Below are 22,763 nucleotides of genomic sequence, written 5' to 3' on the forward strand. Positions count from 1 at the left end.
AGGGTATCTCTAAGGTCTTGCCTGAGCAGCTGGAAAAATGGAGTTGTCATTTCCTGAGATGAGGAAGACCATGGAAAGAACAAATTTAGGAGACAAAAAATTTAAGTTTGAATTTTGTGATGTTAAGTTTAAGAATCCAATTAAAAATCCAAGTTGAGATGTCCAATAGACAGTTGGTTATATGAGCACAGGTTTCAAGAAAGAGTACATACTAGTTTGAAAGAGATTTTAAAAATAAGATTGCAAGAACTTGACACTTAATTGCACATAATGAATACAAAAGAAGCTAAAAATGACTCAGGCAAGAAAAAGCAGGTATGACGTAAGAGAAGTTTTTAAGCTTCTCTTAACTAATATCCACATTTTATCATAATTCTCTATAATGAAGTCAAAATTTTCAATTATCAAAATTTCAGTAAAATCCTTTTTAAAAAATTAACACATTTTGCAGAAGCGTTATTTTTTAAAAAACAGGATATATCAAACATCAAACTTTTCTTGGTAGAAGGAACAAAAATTCTTTTGGCAAAATTATAAGAGATCAGAAAAGTACAAGAATGAGATTTTAAAAATTACATGTATACAAATATATTTAAACATTCATTTCTTCAGTCTTATGTTTCAGACTAACACTGATGATCTGCAGTCTGTTCAGAGTGAAATCTGGAGCAGGGCTTGTTCTTTTAATGACTTTCAGAGGGTTAAGAAAAGAAAGGTGCTAATGAAAGCTTATCAATGAAAATACAGAATAATCTATAACAAAAAAAGAAGAACTCAGGCACATCTGTAACAATTCACACTTGACAAAAGATCTGCTGACATGTCTTATTCCAAATGATATGTTTTTGAAGTTTAAATATCACTGTTTTCAGATTTGAATATTAAGCAATGAAAAATGGTTTCCCAATTCAGTTCCTTTCAAAGAGAAAATGAGTGATGAAAGCTATCATAGGCCATGACAGAGCATAATGGCAATTTTATAACCTGGCCTTGCCTGGGTAAAAGAGCTAAAATTTTACAACATAACCAAAAAACTATCTTAAAAAAAGAAAAAAAGAAAAAGGAATCAGAGTTTAGAATACATGCATATGGCTTTCAACAACAAAAAAATATTTTCAAGAAATTATTCAGATTTTTCTTTAATTTTGCATCTGACCCCCTCCCTTCATTTTCCATCATTATCATGACCTCTTGCCCAGATCTTTGAAAAGGCCAGTTTGCTATGCTCTTCCTTCTTACTATTCGCTGATATACAACAATCAGAAAACCTGAGCTTAATTAATTCCTAACTGTGGCTTTAAACGTGAGACAAGGGTTTTATCTCTTTAGATCTCAGTTTCTTCACCTGCGTACGGGCAATAACTATGTCTTATCTATCTCTTAAGGTTATTTTGGGGAACAAGTTAATGTACGTGAAAGTTATTTACAAACTATTAAGGAGCTCTGTTAGGGTATTATCATATTCCTGGCACAAAGCCATAATCATGTTATCACCTGGACATAAATTTTTCAAGGACTTTATGTTGTCCATTAGAATAAGTTCCTTGGCATGGCACTCAAGACATCTGCAACACAGCCATAATATATCCCGCCTCTGGCTTTACCTCCTCATAAAATAATCCACTTGCAAGTCAGATATCATACTAAGTAACACAAATAACACAAATAGGTAAGTAACACAAATAGCTATCTCACAGCACTGCTACGAACAGCAGGTCAAAGTTACTTAGTATGATATCTGACTTGCAAGTCAGATATACTAAGTAACACAAATAACACAAATAGGTAAGTAACACAAATAGCTATCTCACAGCGCTGCTATGAACAGCAGATCAAAGTTCTTTGTTATTAGATATTAAATGAGATGAGGCACCAAGAGATTTTCTCTGTCCTTTCTTCTTTCCTGACTACAAACCCACATAAAGTAAAGCAGTAATGTCGGTAGTCTTGAGCACTGGAGGCAAAGGAAAATGAACCCAGTGGATACCAAGCTGTAATATCTACAAAATTAGGAGTTTCCTATAACCTTGGTTCCCAAGCTATTATTCATATGAAAGGGGCCTTTAGTCAAATCATATACGGAATGCTGCCTAAAGATAGAATATAACAATATTTCCTTGCTGCCTGAGGGTAAAAATTAACAACTATCAGTACCATAACAAAGTGGTGCTCCCTGGGTCTACTAAGAATCCTGAGGGCTCTCTGCTTTTCAATCATGAGGTCTATTTTATTAATAGTTTTTTCCTATAAATTTTTTTTGCTGTTAGCTCATTTCACTGACAGGGGACTGGCCTTTAACAAACTACCTGTTCTAATTTGTTATTTACCTTCTATAACCTCGTAAGCTACAAAATCATTAGGGCTGTGACAAAAATGCACAACGTGTACTGGATGTAGACCTTCCCCGGAGGCAGAATGCATGTGCTCAGTGAACAGGTACTGTGACTTGTACAGTGACTGGTCAGAGGCCTTTTTTTCACTTTCTAGTTCTTGATTATGGCAGCCAATTTTCAAATAAGTGAAGTAATGTAACAAGGATGACATCAGATTTCAATTTTTAAAAATTAATCATTTGCTTTAATTTATACTGAAATCTCCCAAAGTGAAGAATCAAATGAAGTTTGGGCTTATTTTTCAAAGATCCAACTTTCTGCTCAGACTACTCAATACATATATGCAAAAATACTAAAACATGAGCTGTATACATAAATACACATCCCTATTATGTTCACAACTCTTCATGGCTCTCTACCACCCACTAATAATATAATATTCAAGAAACTCTATTTCTGGCCTCAACTTGTATTGCTCCACTTTGAGACACTCTACAACCCCCCGCCCCCTGCCCTGAAAAAATTCTGCTGCTTTTAACTTGTGACCTAATCTGTTCATCATCAATATAATATTTCTATAGTCCATTACGATTTAAAAATTTTCGGGACTACTTTTCTTGATTTATTTTTTCAAGGCCTGACTCAAATAGTCTCCCTTCCTGGGATACTCTTTTTTGAACCCTTCTAATCAAAAATAACCTCTCCGACTTCCAGATTATTTATATTTTATATCTCTCATGTGTGGTACTGCTCTTATAATTATGTCCATTATTGTATGTCTTTTACTAGAGGCCTTATAGTCATTACTGAATATCAGACCTTAGGAAAATTTATTTAATTTCTTTAAGCTCCTAGTCCCTCATCTGTGAAACTGTGTTGAGAATACCTACAAGTGAGTACTAAATAAAATGCCTTAGCATAGCATACGGTACTTAATAGTTTAATACTGGCTATTAAAAATGGCCCTCTGTTCCAGATCTCTATACTTTCTGGAGCAGTCGGTATATGACAGGTGCCAAGTTTAGGAAACCCCAGGGTTTCAGGGCAAACTTATACTCATCTTTTCCAGTCCTCCCAAGCCCCATTCAGTCACCAATCTTTAAGTTATGTTTCTTGACATTTTAATAAAATGTCCTTTCCTCACTACTCTCACACTCACTGTCCTATCCATGTCATCATTTAACATCTAAACCACTGAACTGGTCTCTTAACTGATTTCTCTAGCTGTCCTAGCCTTCCAATATAACCAAAACAACACAAACGAAGTTAATCGTGGTAAGATCACAATGATATTTCAAGTACCAAAACCATGTCTGTTTGCAGTTCTCATCCTATTTTCATCTCTCTGTAGTATTTAACACCCTTGATCAGGTTCTCCAATATACCAATAATTTTCTTTCCACTACTCCCATCTTTCTGATAATATATTCTGAATTGTCTTAACTCATTTTCATCCACTGATAGCTTAAATGTTGCTTTTCCTCAAGATTTGTGAACTCGCTCTTTCTCTCATCCACTCTCTGTAATCAGACTATCTAGATTGGAATCCTGAAAAGGAATTTCTTCATGTTAAATAAGGATGATGATGTTATTATCTATAACTTCAAAGGCTGAAGTTCATACACTAAAATAAATTTTTTTAAAAAATCCACCGAAAAAAACTTAACAATAGCAACTAACGCATGGATAATACCATATAATGTTTTATTTTTTCCCCTTTTGCTTCAACCATTACACATGGAGACAACTCACAAAACTTCTCTATCACAGCATTCATTAAATTACAATGTACTACTTAGAAAGCTGTCAATTAGATTTATAGTTATTTAAGTAATTATAATTCTATCTTGTTACTATGAGGGCTAATACATAGTAGGCAATCAAGAAATGTGTATGGAATAAAAATATGTATGGCATAAATCCTTCTAGGACCATCCTACCACTTATGCTGTACTCCTCCTCAAAATCTTCATTGCATCCCTCACACTCTGCTGAATCAGCCCCAATCTTTAAGCAGGCATATGAGATCCTGAATGATCCACCAACTTTCTCTAGCTCTAGTCCCTGTTATTCCTCTAGTATTCCAGAAAAAAAATGACAGACCTTCCCAATTGTATGCTTTCCAAAAGCCCCAAGAATGCCAATCAAATCTTTTATACTGAAATGGTTTTAGTCTCTTGCTATATTTCTATCACTAGTGAAGATAATACACAGAATAGACCACATACCTGCAAGTATTATATGGGAAGGTTAGAAAGAATCTAAAATTGATAGAGAATATTTTATCATCTCATGAATAAAAAAAGAAATCAGAATTCTAGAGCTGAAAGGGTCACGCAGAACATCTAGTCCCAGACACTCAAGGCAGTTGAGAAATATGCTCAAGATCACAGTGATGTACTAACAGCGTAGAAACCAGGCTTCCAGGCCACTGGATCCTCTAGATCGGCACTGGTTCCACTTCACAAACTAGGGCTGCTTTCTCCCCATGTGTTCACTCTCTCCTTCCCTCCACATTAAGCTGAACAAACACAGAACTTACATGTGTATACACCATAGAAAAGCTGAATCCTGGTGGTCCTTTCTACAAGCCTTTGGGCAACATATCTCTCATATTCTCATTCTATCATACCTTAGAACTGGTTCAAAGGTTGTTCATAAGGTTTTAGGACAAGAACAAAAGGAAATCTTTCTCTGATGCCAACCTGCATACAATCAAGCACATTGAGGGAAAACTAGAGCTAGTCATGCTGGGTTACAAATTGATTCAAGAGACTGAGCTTGCATTTATCTAAGTTCATATTTATTGTACTTCTAGTAGACATTCTGCCATAGTAACATAAGCCAAACCAAAACTGGAAAAGGCTTAGCATCTCTGGGTTGTAAGCAAGTATCAAAGTGAATATAGGCATTTAGACCACTAGCTCTCAATGGGGTGTTGGTAGTACTTTAATTATATACACATATACTGCATGAATGCATACAAATAAGCTCCCCTCCCCAGAGATTCTGAGAAGGATGAGGATGGAGGGAGATAACATGCATTTTGAGAAATCTTCAGTAATTTGGATTCAACATACTCCAGTGCTGACTGAACCGCTAGTTTAGATCCTGGGTAATTAAGAAAAAGCCTGCCTAAGAAGGCAGCCTATATTATTACTGATAACAATAGTTCACATTTTTTTAGTGATTCAAAGCTCACCATGCCCTTATATATTATCTTCACAAGAGACCTGGAAAGCTGACAATGGCAGGCAACATCACTATTATTCTACAGAAGAGGAAACTGAACCTCTGGGAAAGAAGACCACCCGGAATTCCAATGCTTACTGACAAGAACTGAACCTGGGTCTTCTATTTCCAAGTCCTAAGCTCTTTTGGAAGAGCTCTAACAACCTGGAAGTTAATGATAAAAGTGGACTTTAAACCCAGAATCTATGATCTAACATTACCAAACTCACAAGGCAGACTGGTATCATTCAATTTTTAATTTTCTCTTTTACTTAAGAGATAACTGAGTATTATTCTTCCTTTATTTTACTTTCTGTCATCCTCAAAGGAACACCACAAAAATGCCATGTACCAGCTGTACTGAGAAGGGCAAAAATCTCAGGGTTGGATAGATGCCAGGAGGCAGCGATCAACAGCAGTTGTGTTTAGAATCTAGATGAGACTTATGCTAACAGCAATTCAATGAGGCTGAAGCCTTAGGACAATATACATTCTAGTTTCCAAAGAAAGCTGCACTAATATAAATAAATGGATAAGCTTGAAAGTGTGTATCATTTCCAACTGAAATAAAATAACTTTAAAAAATAAAAATCAATCTGTCTATAGTAAAAAGGAAATGATGTACACAGCTGAAAATCAAGATGGGTAAAATAACTGGTCTTAATTCTAGCATTGATTATCTTATAATCTGAAGAAAGGTAAGAAATCTGATTCTTGATAAAGAATCTTAGATACACTATTTCTGCATATTCCAAGCTTGACAACTGATCTGGAACTGCAAAAGACTCCCTCTAGTAAGATAAAATGAGGCTACTTTAACAAAAGAGCCTACTTCTGTCTTACTACTGTAAACTCTTATTACTGAACCAGGTATATGACAGATGCTGAGCAAGTACCTATCAAACTGATGTTTATCAGAAGATTATGAAAAAGAGTAAATTCTTAATTCATACCCACAGAGAATATGTGAATAACAAGAGTCTATGGCAAGGGAAGTCAACCAAATGAAAAAAGTCTACTCATGAGAAGATAATCACTTCTTTGATTAGATGATCTTTCAAGCTCTATATCTTTTCCAATGTCTGTAGTCAGTTATTATACATAATTTCAAATTATGAAGTAACAACAGTTACATATAGGAGCCATTCATACTAATATCCATTTTATCACCTGTAAGTTCCTTATTCAAAATACAGTTCAATTTAGTAGCTCTCAGGGTCATCTAAGATGGCAAGTACAGTAGAGACCTGCATAACATTCCAAAGCCACCAAATCACCTCAAATTTAGTGTAGAAACTGGAAAATTCACTGAGGTGGGAGATCTATGACTGGCACAATAATTACTGTGCCCTTTTTAGAAAATATATATTTTTTTCTTTTTAACTTGCATAGGACTTAAACGAATGTTTTATTTTCTCATTTGAGAGAAACCGATTTTAAAGGTTCAGGAAGTGAAACATCACATTTCTTAGAACAAGGGGATTTAGAAAGAAATGTGTGTTTGAGGAACATAAATTTTTAATTTTCTTTCATAGCTTTCATAAAACATGGATGACTCTAGAGACTAAGGCCTAATAATTCTAGAGTTACAAGAGTTATCCTCAATACCCTATACATTCCTGAATCCAAAAATTCAAACATTTAGGCTGAAATCACATTTAGAGAAACAATCTACCACTTTATTTTTTAAAATAATCTCTATAACTGAAATATGATATATATTCAGAAAAGTGCACAAATCATAAGTATAAAAGCTTGATGAATTTTCAGAGAGTATCACCATGTATCTACAACCCAAAATAAGAAAGCAAGATGCAAGTTCTCCAGAAGCACCCCTTATGTCTGTTCATAGTAACCCCCCTTTTCCCAAAAGGTAACCCCACCATCCTGACTCTAACTCCCAAATGTTAATTTTTCTTTAAAAAAAAAAAAAAAAAACTCTATATAAATTATATTAATGACATACTATAGTATTTACTGTTTTATGTCTGGCTTCTTTTGCTCCATATTTGTGAAATTTGTCCTTATTATTGCATGTAGCAGTAATTCTTTCATAACTATATAATATTTCAATTTAACTACCCTATAATTTATTTCCAGTATTTGTTGATTATAAATCATGCTGTTATATGAACACTTTTTAGTAGACATGTATGTGTTTTTCTTGATTATATACCTAGGAGAGGAAGTGTGGGACATAGGGTAGGCATACATTCAGCTTAGCAGACATTGTCAAACGTTTTTCCCAAGAGTCATACTATTAATACGGAAAAGTAAAGTTTAGGGAATTTTAGTGATTTTGCACCTTAATATACAGTGATTTAAGAAAAGAACCAAAGATAAATAAATTTTAGGTCTCAATCTAATACTACCCCTTTCTGAACATTATAGATAATACTCAAGGCAATCAGGATGAGATTTATTAATGTAAAATCTGAAGGAGAAAACAGATCAATTCCTATAATAATTTCAAAAGACCTCTGCATGTTATATCCTAAGACAGAATCTGAGAAGTTTTTAACCTACTTAGGTATATGACTGTAACCAAGTCACTTAACTAGCTTCTCTACAGTAAAGCTTTTTCAACTATCGGATAACTATAATGCTCTCACTTATTTCATAAACTCATTAATAAAGTAGGATAATCTTGATGAAAGTGCTTTGGAAAGGATAAAACACTATGTGATGTTACAGAGAATCTATATTAACACAGTTCATAAGGAACTAATTCTGGAGTTCTCATCCACAAAGACATCTTTGAATCCTATAATATACATATCAATAATAAAAATTTAATAGGCAAAGGAAAAAATATTCCTGCATAAAATACTGCAGACACCTGCCTACATCTTTTCCCAAAGCATTAAGTTATAGCAAACAGAAATCATTTAATGTTGCTGATAATAACTGCAATAATAACAAAAGTAATAAGATTAGCTAAACAGCTTTATAGTTATAAAACATTTCATATGTTACTCTTTAAAGAATTTAAAAAAAAAAGATGTCAGTGAGAAAAACAAATACTTCTCGATGATATTTTCAGTACAATCAATTACTTCCAGTAATAAATTCTTCTATCTACCACTAACTTTGCTTTTTAGAACCATGGCTTATGGTGCTTTATGCCTTAAAGGAGATGCACTAAAGGTCAGCCACTCTATAGTCCACAAACGACACAGCAGCAAGTATAAGTTCCCCCAAAAGAGCTTTCCTTATTCATAGTAAAAAAGTATTTCACACAGGAGTAGTGGATACCATTAATATTTGAAAATTAGGAATCACCTTTAAGAATAAATCACTCATCTCTAAAACCAGGAATGGTCTTTAGGAATACAAAAAAAACTTATATCTCCATTCTCCTTTTTCTATGGTCCACTTCTTTTCAGTTTCTGGTACTTCCTTTTCTCATTAATTTCTCCTTTAAAAGGCTGAGGGGATATAGTCTTCTCTTTAAAAAAAAAAAAAGTGGCATTCCATTCCTCCCTGTCCTCCCTGCTGATCGTCTTGAATTTTGACTGCTTTAAGTACGATATGACTACTGGGAAAAACAGGCTGGTCCTTTTTATATGCCATATGACAGTGATTTCCATTTCTTGTGGTAAAAGAAGTTTAACACCAAACTATTTATAAGATGATAAGAATATCTGGTGTATGTCATTTAAAACAAAACAAAAAGGTACTGTGAATTTAGCAATACAAATTACTATTTTGATCATCTTACTAGCTTTTACATACTTTTTTTTTTTTTTAAGGCAAGGCAACCCTTGGTTGACCTCACAGATTGCAAGGACCTTGTCAGCTTACAATCCCTTATTTTTTATTTTTTACACTTATAGCATCTGGTCTTCCTAAGTGGTCTTCCATCTAAGTACTGACCAGGCCTGACCCTGCTTACCTTCCAAGATCATACAAGATTGGGCTTGTTCAGGGTGGCATGGCCATAAATCCTTTACATACTTTTAAACAACTATAATATATATCTATATTTTATTCTTTGTACAGCCTATGTTGGGTGCTTATACGAATTTGAAAAAAAATATCTCTAGTAATAACAAGGAAGACCTGCACAGATTCTTGTTAACATCCTGAAAATTATTAAAATCAAGTTTTATGATGGTTCTCTAGACCCATCTCTATTTCTTGGTATAAATACAAGGATTCTGAGTTGTGAGGCCAAATCTTAAAAAAAGGTAAAAAGGACCTACATGAACTTACTTCCCCTCCCCCATAGTATAGTTAAGATTTTTGTATACTGTGTCAATCATCATGACGGTATACTCTCCCGAAAGCCATTCACAGATTTATTAACAGCCAAAGTAATCTCACTGTGCAGATCATTAATGAATGATAATATATATATAAATGTAGGTCAATGATTCTAAGTAACAGTCTCCACAATCATGATAGCATACACACATGCACACATGCTCAAGGTTTCTACAGAGAGAGAGAGAGAGAGAGAGAGAGAGAGAGAGTGTGTGTGTGTGTGTGTGTTAACCATTAGAACAGACACACTCAACTATGTAATTACCAACTTAAAGTGATTCAAATAAAGTTAATTTGTCTGTTAGAGGAAGATCTATCTATAAATCACCAATTCAAGCATATAAATGTCAAATTATCTCTAATTCAACATAAGCAGATTAAACTACAATTGAGTATAAAGGGCATCACAGAAATTGATTTATTCCGTTTTGGTTCAATCTGTACTTAGAGTCTTAACATATTAAGTTGGACCTAAACGACCACCCAACTGAACAAAATCCATCATATCATTTAATAATATAATTATTGTCTGTATCATTTACAAACTGATTGTGTGTGTGTGTGTGTGTGTGTGTGTCACATATGAAAGTGACAGAGAGTGTAGCAAGCACATGAACACTTTTTTTGGTACCTTATTCAAATGTGTTTTGAGTCTATTTTTCCCTAACATTTTATGCTTAGAAGATTTTATTTTGCAACTTATATATAAGAAACATTCTATGAAAAGTAATAGAAGAAACATCTCCTGAAATAGTCACTAAAATTCTGTCTCAAATTAATCTTAACACACTGCAGCCCTCAGTGGTCATAAGTCCGCAGGTATAGACAGATCTGCTTCTCAGTGATAGCTCTCTCATGGTCTAACTATATCTGAATAGGTTACTATTATTCAAGCAACACATGTTCATTGACTTCTAATACAATATTCACCATGACACTGCCAACAAAAAAGTTTTAACAGAATCCTATTTTTGTTAATCCACAAATATTTATGAGCAAAGTACTGGATGACAGAGTGAGGTCACAACTTCTATGGGAAATAGTTTCCAAAGTCAGTCATCAAGGTGAAAATCAACATGCTCAAACTACTAGATTATTCCTTTTACCACCCATACAGTAAAATCCACATAGTTTTACATATTTAACTTCACTAAAGCTTGAAGATCTCTGTGTTAGATAAAAGGAGAGAAGAACAGAAAAACCATTATGCCTATGTTAGATCAGTTCAACCTTTAAGGTAACTTATTAAATTCTTAGCAAAATAAGGTATGTGTCAAGTGTTCTAAAGGGATCCTGAGTGCCTACAGAGTTTACTACATTCTGTTGTAATATCAAGGATACATAGCCTTAATATGTTAATGGATTTGTCTGAAATTGTGATGAATTAAAAGACGGCATTGGAGAGGAGCAGCAAACTCAGAGAGCACTGGGTTTAATGGTACACCTGCAATTTGGCAGAAATTTAAATGCAACTCCATTGTATTCTATGGGCACAACTTCTGTAATAGACATAATACTGACATGTAAATGTTAATTTTAAGAATAAGTATACCTGCATTTCATTGATTAATTCAATAAATATGTGCCAACTATGAAAAAATCTCTGTTGCTGCTCTCAAGGAATTTACAGGGTAGCAACTAGAGAGACAATGCCTAAGTATCAATGGCAAAATAATGCATAAAAACTACAGTGGAACAGAAAGGAAGAAATGTCTAAATCTTCCTTAAGAAGGCAGGAAAGGCTTCGAAAAGAAATGGAACTAGGAGGAAGAAGCAATGAATGAGAGAACATTCTAGGAGAGGGAAAGCTCACGTAAAAGTAAAGAAATATAGGAGAATATGATATGTTTAACTGATCTGCACAGGCTGGAAATAAATTGTTTCATAATATTTCATTCAAAGAATGAAAACTTGATTACTGAAATTATGATAAGGTTTCATAGAAACCAATAAGAAATTAACAAAACTGTGTATCTACCAATGGTTATGCAACTATTTTCTATTTCTTAATGTACATGGAATTAATTAAGTGTAGAAAAGGAGAACAATTACAGGAGAAAGAAGTGATTACTTGCAATTTATGCTTCAGATTTTTAAATTCTCAAATGTGAATATTCTTGACTGTCTTGGAAATGAGGTGACAGTATAGCCTAACGCTTAAGTGTCAAGAGTCTTGTAAAGTAGATTCGAGCCTAGTCTCTGCCATATCCTAGGTATGTAATCTTGAAAAAGTTCCATAAACTTTCTAAGCCTCAATTTCCTCACCTACAAAATAAGAAATAATACTGTTACCTCACAGTGCTGTTTATGAGGATTAAAGCAATAATGCAGGTAAAGCCTTTATCACACTATTTGTAACATAGTAGGCAGTCAATGAATGATAGCAGCTACTAATTACTATTATGCTTTACATTAGCCGTGAAAACCATACCCCAAACGGACGTTGCTATTACAATTCCTAATTATTCTAGAGGAGGAAAAAATATACTCTTTATGAAATCTCTTGATAAATGTAACAATAATTCTACTGAAACTTCAAATATTACTTGAGCTACATTCTTTAATAAGTGTTGAGAATGTGACTGAAAGTAGTATAAATAACTTCTCCTATTTATATTTTTATATTTGGCACCTTAACTCTAATAAAACTTTAAACTAAATTCAGTGCTCTTTGGCATTTCTTATATTGTTATATGGAGGTTTAAGGTAGAAATGAAAAGCACACATATAGCACCCAGAGACCTGGGCTCTAGCTGAGTTTTGCTTTTATTTAACTGTAAGACCTCGGAAGAATCATCTATTCATGATGGGTCTTTATTTCCTCATATGCTAAATAATGATTTGGAATATAAAGTGTGTTCTCTTTAAAAGTTTGTACTCTGGGGTAAAGAATGGAGAGTTACTGATTAATGAGTGCAGAGTTTCAGTACAGGATGATGAGCAGGTTCTTGAAGTGGGTAGTTCTGGTGGTTATACAACAATGTGAATATAATTAATATCAAATGGTACAATTAAAGATGGTTAAAATAGTAAACTTTATGCTATTTTACCCAGTAAAAAACATATAAAAATTTTTAAGTCTGTATTCTGTATCCCTTTAAGCCATGAATTCACGCGCTCAGTGATTCATTCAAATATTTATTAAGCGCTTATGATGAAGCAAGCACTGTGACGGGGATACAAAGAACAATCCATAGAGCTGAGCAGAAAAGACAGACACTATTCAAGCAAGTGTTATAAAAAACAGGAGACTGGAGGAGGAGCTATAAAGGTAAGAGTCCATTATGTCTGAGAGGGTCAGAAAAATCTTCACAAAAGGGAGAACTCATAAGCTGAGTCGTAAAGGAACATCATATATTCCCCTGCAAATGATACCATGACCGGCACTATTTCTTCTCCCATAGGTAACTTAAAATCTTCATGACTAGAGAATGACAATTCTCTAACAACACAACACTGAAAGCACTTCTTAAATAATCCAAGATGATAAAAGTTCAAATGCAGTAATCTCCTTCTTCATTACAGAGGGGAGAAGGGAGGAAAGGAAGAAAGAAAGAAATCACTACATTAATCTTCAAGCAAACCCAACTGACAGTAGGATCACAATAAAGACTAAATCTACTTGGGTTTTCATTGCTAACATAAGCAGATATTAAAGGGGAAAAAAGCACATCATCTAAAAGACTCAGCACTGTTTATTTTAAAAATATAAGGACAGCATAATGGGTCTTATTTTAGCGCTAAAACAAGGTATTATTTGAGCAGTTCACTTAGAGAAACCGAATAACTCATTTAGGTCACTATTAAATAAGTGATTGTATCAGGGTAGCAAATGGTGTCCTGGAAGCATTTGCTCCTTTCACGTGGAAGAGCAATTTACTTTCAGGGAGCACCTCTGCTTTCCTGAGAATTGGGACTACAAGCAAACATGTTTCTATTATATTGTTTTTAATTTTATTGAAAGCTGTTTGGTTTCAAATAAACTATTCCTCTAGCGCCCTTGGAATCCTAACCATATTAAGAACAAAGAAAGTGATCAGTAACATTTCAGTATTATGAAATGCTAAAAAAGAAAAGACAGGCTGGGGGAGTTGGAAGGGTTATATGAAACAGACAGTACAAGGAGAAATTTCCCCCAAAATGAAAATTGTTAATTTGGTGTTAGCCAATAAAGCACTGCCAAAAACGAATAAATGCAAAGGCTTAAGATCTAGAAAAAATAGAAATGACCATGACCAAAATTTATCAGTGTCTATTTATAGCTCTATAAGGAGAGAAGAGAAGATTCTTTAGTAGATAAGCCTACAGTAAGATATAAGGAAAAAACAGTAGTTGTCCACAATGTTGAGAAGGCCAAGAACCTGTACTGGGAATTGTACTGACTACAGTTCATACTTTTTGTTACCTCTTGGTTCAGATTAATGTTACATTGGACTACAACAATGGAAACATAATTTAAAAGAACTATGCCATACACACCCTTTGAAACTCGGAAAAGGAAACGATATGTCTGGGGTCATTCAGCAATGTAGACCCAGTCTGCTTTCTAGTCTCAGTTCTCTCCTTCATCAGGTATTTGCTACTAGTAATTTTCTATGAATAACTGTTAGCCTATGTACCATAGATCAGGTTTTTTTTGTTTTTGTTTGTTTGTTTGTTTTTTGTTTTTTGTCTTTTAAGCGGAGGAAAAAAGAAAAGAGGTAAAAAGTTACAGAAAAAAGCATCGGGCAATAACAATAACAGGAAATGAGGATTTAGGGGGCTTTAATGCACGCACCCGCACACGCACACACACAAACTCACTCTCTCTCTCTCTCTCTCTCTCTCTCTCTCACTTCCATTCTGCCACCAAAGAAGCCAGTGATGAAGTGTTAGTCATTTACTTGCTCTTACCTTTAATTTACTTGGGTACTTTTAACATATTATGTATGTATTTAAGTAGAACATTTACTTCAAATAAAAGCTTCCCTTGGAAGCTCAGTATACTTAGAAAAAAAAACAAAAGTAAAGCTGCTCTGACTAATGACAAAATGGGAGCTGAGAGTCCTGTCCAAATAACCCTCTCATCTCCTGGGGGAGGGATTGGGGGGTGCAGGGAGGTGCCTCCTCAGAAGCTCCAGTCCACTCAATGTACCATTTGAAACTACTGGAGTAGGTCAGTGGAGGTTACACTCTTAAATTTCATGGACTAGGAAAAGTTCAAAAAAGATTCGGAAAGATTGACGGAGGTTTTACTCTGTCAAGAAATGATGACTTTTAAAATCACTATTATTTCATAAATGAAAGGACACCCAGAGCCAAAAATAAAAAATAAAAAGAACGTTCTATCAAAATGAATAAATTTAGCTTTGCTTTATGAAACTATTAGTGGCCAGAGAAATACACATTATAGACCAGTACATTAGGAAGCCACTCTAGACCATCTCCCTCAGGCCTGTTTATGTTCTAAAATTATACAACTTCTACTTCTTTGGCTCTCCTATTCTGAAAGAACTAACCAGGAACACCTTAGGTATCCAAAAAACTATTTTCTAAGACTACTATTTGTTAGTCAATAAAGTGCCCCAGAATGACTGAAATAAAAAAGCAACAAAGACCAGAGAAAACCAAGTTAAAATTTATGACTATAAAACTTCAATCTCAAAATGCATGACATCATCCTATTTTAATTCTCCCAATGCCTAAAAAATAAGAATCATAAGCAACACTTAACTTCCTAGTGTTTAAGTGTTACTCTTTGTTCCTTCAAACTCAGTGTTCAGTTTTACCAACTTCATACTTTTGTTTAATAATTTCTACTTTCTTCTCTAAGGCAGCATAGCACTGAGATATTTCTGGGGATCTATTTCTTCACGTTTCAACCTGTTGTTTCTTTCTTTACATTTCAGGAAAATTCTTCTGGCCACCAGAGGCTTGTACAAGCACTTGTGATCACCAAAGAAACATGAGGAAATCTAGCTGGATAATGAGGTGAGCTTATATTTCAGGATTACATAACCTCCCTGAACCCAAAAAGCAATGTAGTCTATTGATCATTGCTATATACTATTTTTTTATATGTTTAAAATTTCTAAGTTATAAGAGCATACAACATCCTGTTAGCTAACGTAAAAGTTCATTATGCAATTCAAATACTTCTCTGCTAGTTTTGATAGCCACAAGACCCTTATCTCCCAAATCACTAAATATTAGGTACCTAGAAAACCTTAAAAGTTTCAACTTCATGCTGCTTTCCTACTCCTGAAACTGCATATAACATATTCTACTCAGATCTTAGATCTGCCTTTTAACAAAAAGTTGTCTCAGATTCCTGAGAAGTCCATTCCAACTTTATTTTATTGTACTCAAACTTTAAAGCAATTTTCTTAGGAATGCTTTCTATGTGAGGGAAGAGATAACTACCAACCATCATTTGAAAACTCTTATTATCACTGTCTTCTCTTTTCTTGGAAATAAAAATAATTCCATTAACTTTTATTCAAACACATTTTTTCCAATTAAAAAAACATTCTATAACCTCTATGTTCCTCATCGTATAGCACATTTACTGAAGGAAGCACCAACAAGGGAGAAAGACAGCTATGAGTCCCTTTCTCGCACTTTGTTTCTATGCACTGATTTCTTAAAATAGCTATAAAGGGGTAAGACTATATTTCCCAGTATAGAAAATCTGCAAATACCACATTATTTCAGCACAAAGGCATCATTTGGAAATCTTATAGGATCAGAGATTGAAGGACACTCTAGACTGAAGCTGACCAAAGGGCCTCTAAAGACACAGTCTCAAGTCACACAATGATTATGGTTAAATATATTAAGGAGAGGACAAAGCTTATTCTAAAATTATCATATCCATTATTTAGAGTGCACACACACGCGGGCACATATACATACAATAGGGAACCTGATCATTCACGTCTTATCTCTCTTAGACATCACAGAACTTTGGTCCATCACCATTTTAGAGTTCCTACATATAATATTTTCTGAGTCTGTTTCCAAAGGGGCATTTGAAAAACCATAAAGGTCTTCATCCTGTCACTTTCATTTGAAAAGAAGCTGGGTATAAAAAGGCTCCTTCGGTCTGCCTGAATCTGTCAAAGCTGCCAGTCCTTAGTGCCTTGAGGAATATTTGAGTCCTGGCTACAACCTATTCACTCATCCCTCTGCTAATATCACTCTTACAAGAGTGAAATGAAGGCAGCTCAACTATTTAGAGTGATACTAAAACACAGCCTGTCTACTGAAAGCTCCTGGCTGAGTGGCAAAGTCATGCCAGTTGCAGAGCCTCTCTATTTATTCTGAGAACAATCCTTGGTGGTTATTCAGAAATGAGATGTCCTCTTGACAATAAATTCCTCCTCCCTTCTTAGATGTCAGGAAACAAACACACATGACAAACACGGGAGGAGGTGAGGAGTAAAAGGATGGGCTTAGCTGGAGGAGTACACTCTAGAGATCTGCCCCAATTGAAAAACCTAACTCTGCTGACCTTCACAGCTTTTTGCTTGTTTATTTCCCAGCTGGCACAGTATCAAAACCAAATACATACACCAATTCGTAGGGAGATAAAAGAAGGGGCACAAGAAGGGTAAGAACAATTCCTTACAGCTTAAACCGCTATGAAAGATAAAGCATACAGTATCTACAAGTGTAAAAAAATTAACCATATTTAGCAATATACAAATACGCATGAATGCACACAAAGAAAATACAGTATCAGGGTTTTCTTTTGGCTCCAGATTATAGGTTTCAATTTATAATTTTATATGCAGAAATAAGAGTTTCTTATTGAAGGTTTATTTTTATAGGAATATGCAACAGTCATTCATAAATATCAAATGCTCCATTAGATTTAAGATTTTCTTTTTAAAGTAAAATTTTTACCACTACAGCCCCTAAGTTCTAATCTCCATACCATGACAGTTCACATCAGCATTTTAAAACCATATACAAATTCTACCACCTGATTCAGCAGTCAGGCTGCACACACTGTAGCTCTCGTTTTTGGGCACCTTTGAAGACAGAGTGATATTTAATACTGAATATAAGAAGTCTTTATATCTTATACTGTGGAGTAATTGTTTCCCACTTCAGAACTATAACAGGAGTTATCATCTCTGACTTGCTCTCTTAAGTGCTATAGCTAGCATGGAAAAAAATGACAGAAAACATGGGCTTACTCAAGGGAGTCAGATCTTTGCTAACTGCCAGAAGAAATCATGGCTAGTGTGGCACAGCATGACGAGATACAGCATGAGAAATGACATACGTTACTGCTCTTTGGTTCTAGGAAAGCACTTCTACTAAATGTCCTCAGAATGCAGAAGCTGAACCTTTCATAGTGTACATATATACTTGAGGGAAACTGTACATAAATGCCTGCTGAAATTTTTTGTCTACAAAATATATAATGAAGGTGGGAGCTACAAAACTCCCCTAGATTCTAGGTGTTGAATTGAAGCAATGCTTTCAGTTATCTATTATCAAGTTGGGTTCACAGAGGTTGTCTACCAAGTATAAAGATGATAAAATTCAAAAGCCTATTGGTCCTGACCCACAGAGTCAACCATATCCTATATTTAATAAGCATAAAATATAATGACAAAAGGTTGTGGAGGAGTAGCGCAAAGGCCAATCAATAAACAAATTATCTTAGGCATTTTTCATCCTGTGTCACAGAGGAAACAAATAAATATAAGAAAGTAAATAACAGGCACACGTGGACTTAAGTCCAATTCAAATGTCATGATGTATAAATAAATATAAAAGGCAGATGGAAAAGAGGAGTATTTAAATTCCAATCACTGTTACAAACATTATCTCATTAAAATATAAACCCTTACCTTTGCTTGTCTCTTATTGGCTTCTCTTCTGGCTTCCCTCTCTTTCAGTCTTTTCTCCTGCAAGAAAAGGTAGAAAGTTACCAATGTTCGAACTTCTGTCTATTAGGTGTAAGTAAGACTACATAACCATAACAATTTTTTTAAGCCAACTAATATGTGGCATTCATTTTCCATTCATAACTGAGTAAATATTTATGAGACTGGCATATATATGCATAATCATTAAGTATGTGTCAAACAGATCTGGAATCAAATCCCACTTCTACCACTTACTAGCTGTGCAATTTGGGGCAACTTATGTATATTTTCTCTCACTTTCTCATCTAAAAATGGAGATAACAGAAGCATATATTTCATAAAATTGGTAAAAGAACTATATAAAATAACATACATAAGTATTTAGAACAATATCAGACACATGACTAAGACATAATCATTGGCTATTAGGCTAAAAGAAGGAAACAAAAGCAATTTTGACTATTTCCCTTTTCCTTTGTCTAAAAGCAGAATTTACAAGGATATAAATCCTCGTCCTTGGGAAAAGTGATAATATTTTCTGAAACAAAAAATAACGGAAGATCACTGTTATAAAGTATGTTATTTTATTAAATTGCTTTGTAATTTCCCCCATCAGTTTGCCAATCATCATGAAATAGGCAGGAAATGCAGCACTAACATTTTTTTAAATAAGAAAAAAATACATGTGTTCAATATTGAAATTCAAAAGCACAAAATGATCCAGCTAAAGTTGAAAATAATTGTTTTAAATAAAAACTTCCTTAACTCTTAAAAAATAATGTTACATAATTAAAAAGCTATTCTCAATACAAAGTTCATAGTTAACAATTTACATATTTTTTTAAATTTTAATAAAGTATTAGGTCAATGTAAAAAGTAAAAAGTTTTATGAAACTGCATCCATAATTCTCTATTACATTAAATATCAAGTAACATGAGAATTAACAAGTTTTATAAATCTGAGTATGGCCCATCATTACCAATATGCTTTATACATACATGGCTTTTTCTGGATTCAAAAATCAATTCTAATACATACTCTGAAGAGAGACCTGAGATTGCTCTGTTGCTTACAGCTTCAGGATAGGTGATTACTACTATCTATCTTATCTGTTTATAGACTCCTTTATAACAAAGTGAGAACATGAATGTTGAAAGTCTCAAAGAAGGTTAAATATATTAATTAATGCAAAAAGGAAGGGAGTCCACGGAATTTAGAGATTCACTTTCTACAGCTTCAGACTGCATAGCAGGAAAGCTAAATTCCAAATGAAACTAAGAAAAATTCAAATTCAAATGGCAACTGTGAACATGTCACACCCATAAATAATGCATAACGTTAAAATTATTCTTTTCTGTGACTATTGTTCTTTCTCTAGCCCAGTTTTGGAGAAAATGGGTATTATTTCGATTTCCAAATAAAACATACAACTAAAAGGGCAGATATAACTTAAATAATGTGCAATTATATAGAGAAATATTCTAAAGATTATTTAGAAGTTCCAAGACCAAGGTCAAAGGAAAAGGAAAGATGTAGAAACAAAAACTCAGAACTTGACTTGTTCATTGTCAAAAAGCTTCATAAGTGACAGAGACCAATCTCAAATCTGGGTTTTCTTATGCTAAGTCCAATGCTTTGTTCCAATACATTCTAATAACAACTAAACTGTCAGGGTTTGGAGACTTTAACAGATGTCACTTAAATAGCAGAAGAAAATAAGATCTAGTATTATTTTAACAAGTAATCAATTAATGTAATAGTTATTATCACTATCTATCCCTGAATTGGTTCTCTAAAGAATTTATGAGAGTTGTTCTGCCACTAAAGTAAAATAATCTCAATATTTCCTCAATATTTGTGGGAGGAGAATAACGTTAATAGATAGCAGTTTATCTAAAGATTTGAGTTCAAATTTTTCATAAAAGTTGGTACCAATTACTAATTTTCTATGAGCAGACTACAAAATAAAGTAGCAAAATAATATTAAAGAATTTAAAACAAATGATTATTATTATGCTGTTTGAGAACTGGTTTTAGTTTATGGATGTATGTATTTGTAATTTTATCTCTCTTCTCACTAACACACACACAACTTAGTTCTATCTCCTACAAAAAGTTTTCATGATTTAGAAGGTAAAATTAAACAGAGCAATATTTTATGTTATTCCACAAAGATCACAGTGACTTTCGAGTGTTGTGCAGCTTAAACTAATTTTAAAACTAAAGCTATACAAACATCAAATAACTAGAAATAAAATTGTACTTTGATAAAAATGTATCTTCCTTTGTCTCATTATTACTATTATTTTCTAACAGTAATAGCTCTAAGTTATTAAGTATCAGCAGAGTGCTAAGCATTTTACATATATTTTTAAATCTGTGTAACAAAACTTTTGAGGTATTATTCTCATTTTATAGACGAAAAAAATTGAAGATCAAAGTGATTAAGTAACATGCCTGCTGTCATACAGCCAGTAAATTATGGACCTAAGACTAAAACTGGGTCCAAGGAGCCAGTCCTCACTCCCTCATGTCTAGGATGCTTCCACACTCCTCTCTCCATCATTAGAAAATTTATTTACCTTTGTAGATGCATACATAGTGTTTTATCGTTATCGATGTGTTTTAGATAAATGTTGTGTTTCTTTTTATTAGAAACAATGTTCTGCTACTAATTGGTCTTTTCACCCTAATAGCATTATTTTCCTGATAGTATTTGCAGACATTAATTATTTTTTGCCAGTCTTACCAGATAATTAACTATGTTTAACCGTCACACAAATCTTTATCGTAATTATTCAGTAACTGGACTTTTCCCAACACATTAGAGAATCTGAAAATGGTACTTTAAAGTTACAAAAATAATCTCAATATGTTCAAATCAGAAAAACCATTTCTATACATGTAAACATAATCTTTATTCTTGGGCTTTTCTTCTAGCCAATTTAATCACTGTAGGAAAAAATATATTGACAATTTTCCACTACTACTGAACTCCAGTATTAATTCATTATAGTCAATGAAGGGTATTTTAAATTTCAGATTCCAACTGGCTATCAGAATTCACATGTGCACACAAATAGAATAATTCTTTCCTTTTAAGATTTCTTCCACAAGTCTCAGATGGAAAAAAGATATTCAAAACTTTTAAAATATGAAGTGAAAATGACTATGACATGAAACTAAAGAGCAATAAAAAACATATACTTTTAATACTGGGTGAAACAAAAGGAAAACTAGAAAACTTTTCATTCTTATCTTAAAAACCTATGTTAACGCTATCTGAAAAGAGGCAAGAGTAAACATTAGCCTTTAAACAGAGGAAAAGAACAGGAAACAGAATTATAGTAATCCGAAATTTTGGAAATGGATATAAGGAAGAAAGTACAATTTTTTTAAGGCAGGAAAAAATTCTTTGTCAAAAAATTTATATGCTATAAATGACAAAACATAAAGATAAAAGGTTGGAATACAATGACTTGAGGGTGAAAGTATAATTGAATTTTATTAGATTCAGTAAGTGAGGTTTCCCCCATACGCACTTTAATTTTATGTGGTTCAAATGTTTTAAATCCTTTATTTTATAATTTCATTTTTGAGGATAGATTAGTAGTAAAAGATATTTTTTGCCACACATAATGAAGGCAACATTTTATCTTTTAGTTCTGCCATGCTACAATGATTAAGTGTAAGAACAGCATGAAATGCAATAATAAAAATCAAATTCACCTAGACAGGAGAAGAGAAAAACCCAATTTCAAGGTACAAAAAAACTCCCTTTATAGTTACTGTTACACTTCTTTTGGCTTTTCACATACTACAAGTCCTTAGCTTCCAGAAAAGAAAGTGCCATTGAAATACAAATTTCATCAGCATTCGGGACTATGCATTTCCACCATTTTCATTCTATGGTGATCTTGCAAATTTGTAGAACTGAAAATACAATTCATATTTCAGGAGGTGGAAGAAGCATTCAATGAGTCTCAGGCAACTGCGACAGCCTGGTAAGGAACTGAGTTCCCAGCTGTCACAAAGAGAAGGAGGAACTATCTCTCCTTACTTCAGTAT

General features: G+C 33.6%; 1 protein-coding gene and 1 pseudogene across 1 annotated transcript in view; both read right to left on the reverse strand.

Annotated features, from left to right (window-relative positions):
* DDX10 (DEAD-box helicase 10) overlaps positions 1–22,763 on the reverse strand; it is a 234,327-nt gene that overhangs the window by 63,513 nt on the left and 148,051 nt on the right. The window contains exon 16 of the mRNA XM_016160572.2: positions 18,677–18,733. Coding sequence (XP_016016058.1) covers positions 18,677–18,733 — 57 coding nt within the window. The remainder of the gene's footprint in view (positions 1–18,676; positions 18,734–22,763) is intronic.
* LOC118603108 lies at positions 9,392–9,510 on the reverse strand (annotated as a pseudogene).

The sequence above is a fragment of the Rousettus aegyptiacus genome, unplaced genomic scaffold, assembly GCF_014176215.1.
Source record: "Rousettus aegyptiacus isolate mRouAeg1 unplaced genomic scaffold, mRouAeg1.p scaffold_m13_p_5, whole genome shotgun sequence".
Classification (NCBI taxonomy): domain Eukaryota; kingdom Metazoa; phylum Chordata; class Mammalia; order Chiroptera; family Pteropodidae; genus Rousettus; species Rousettus aegyptiacus.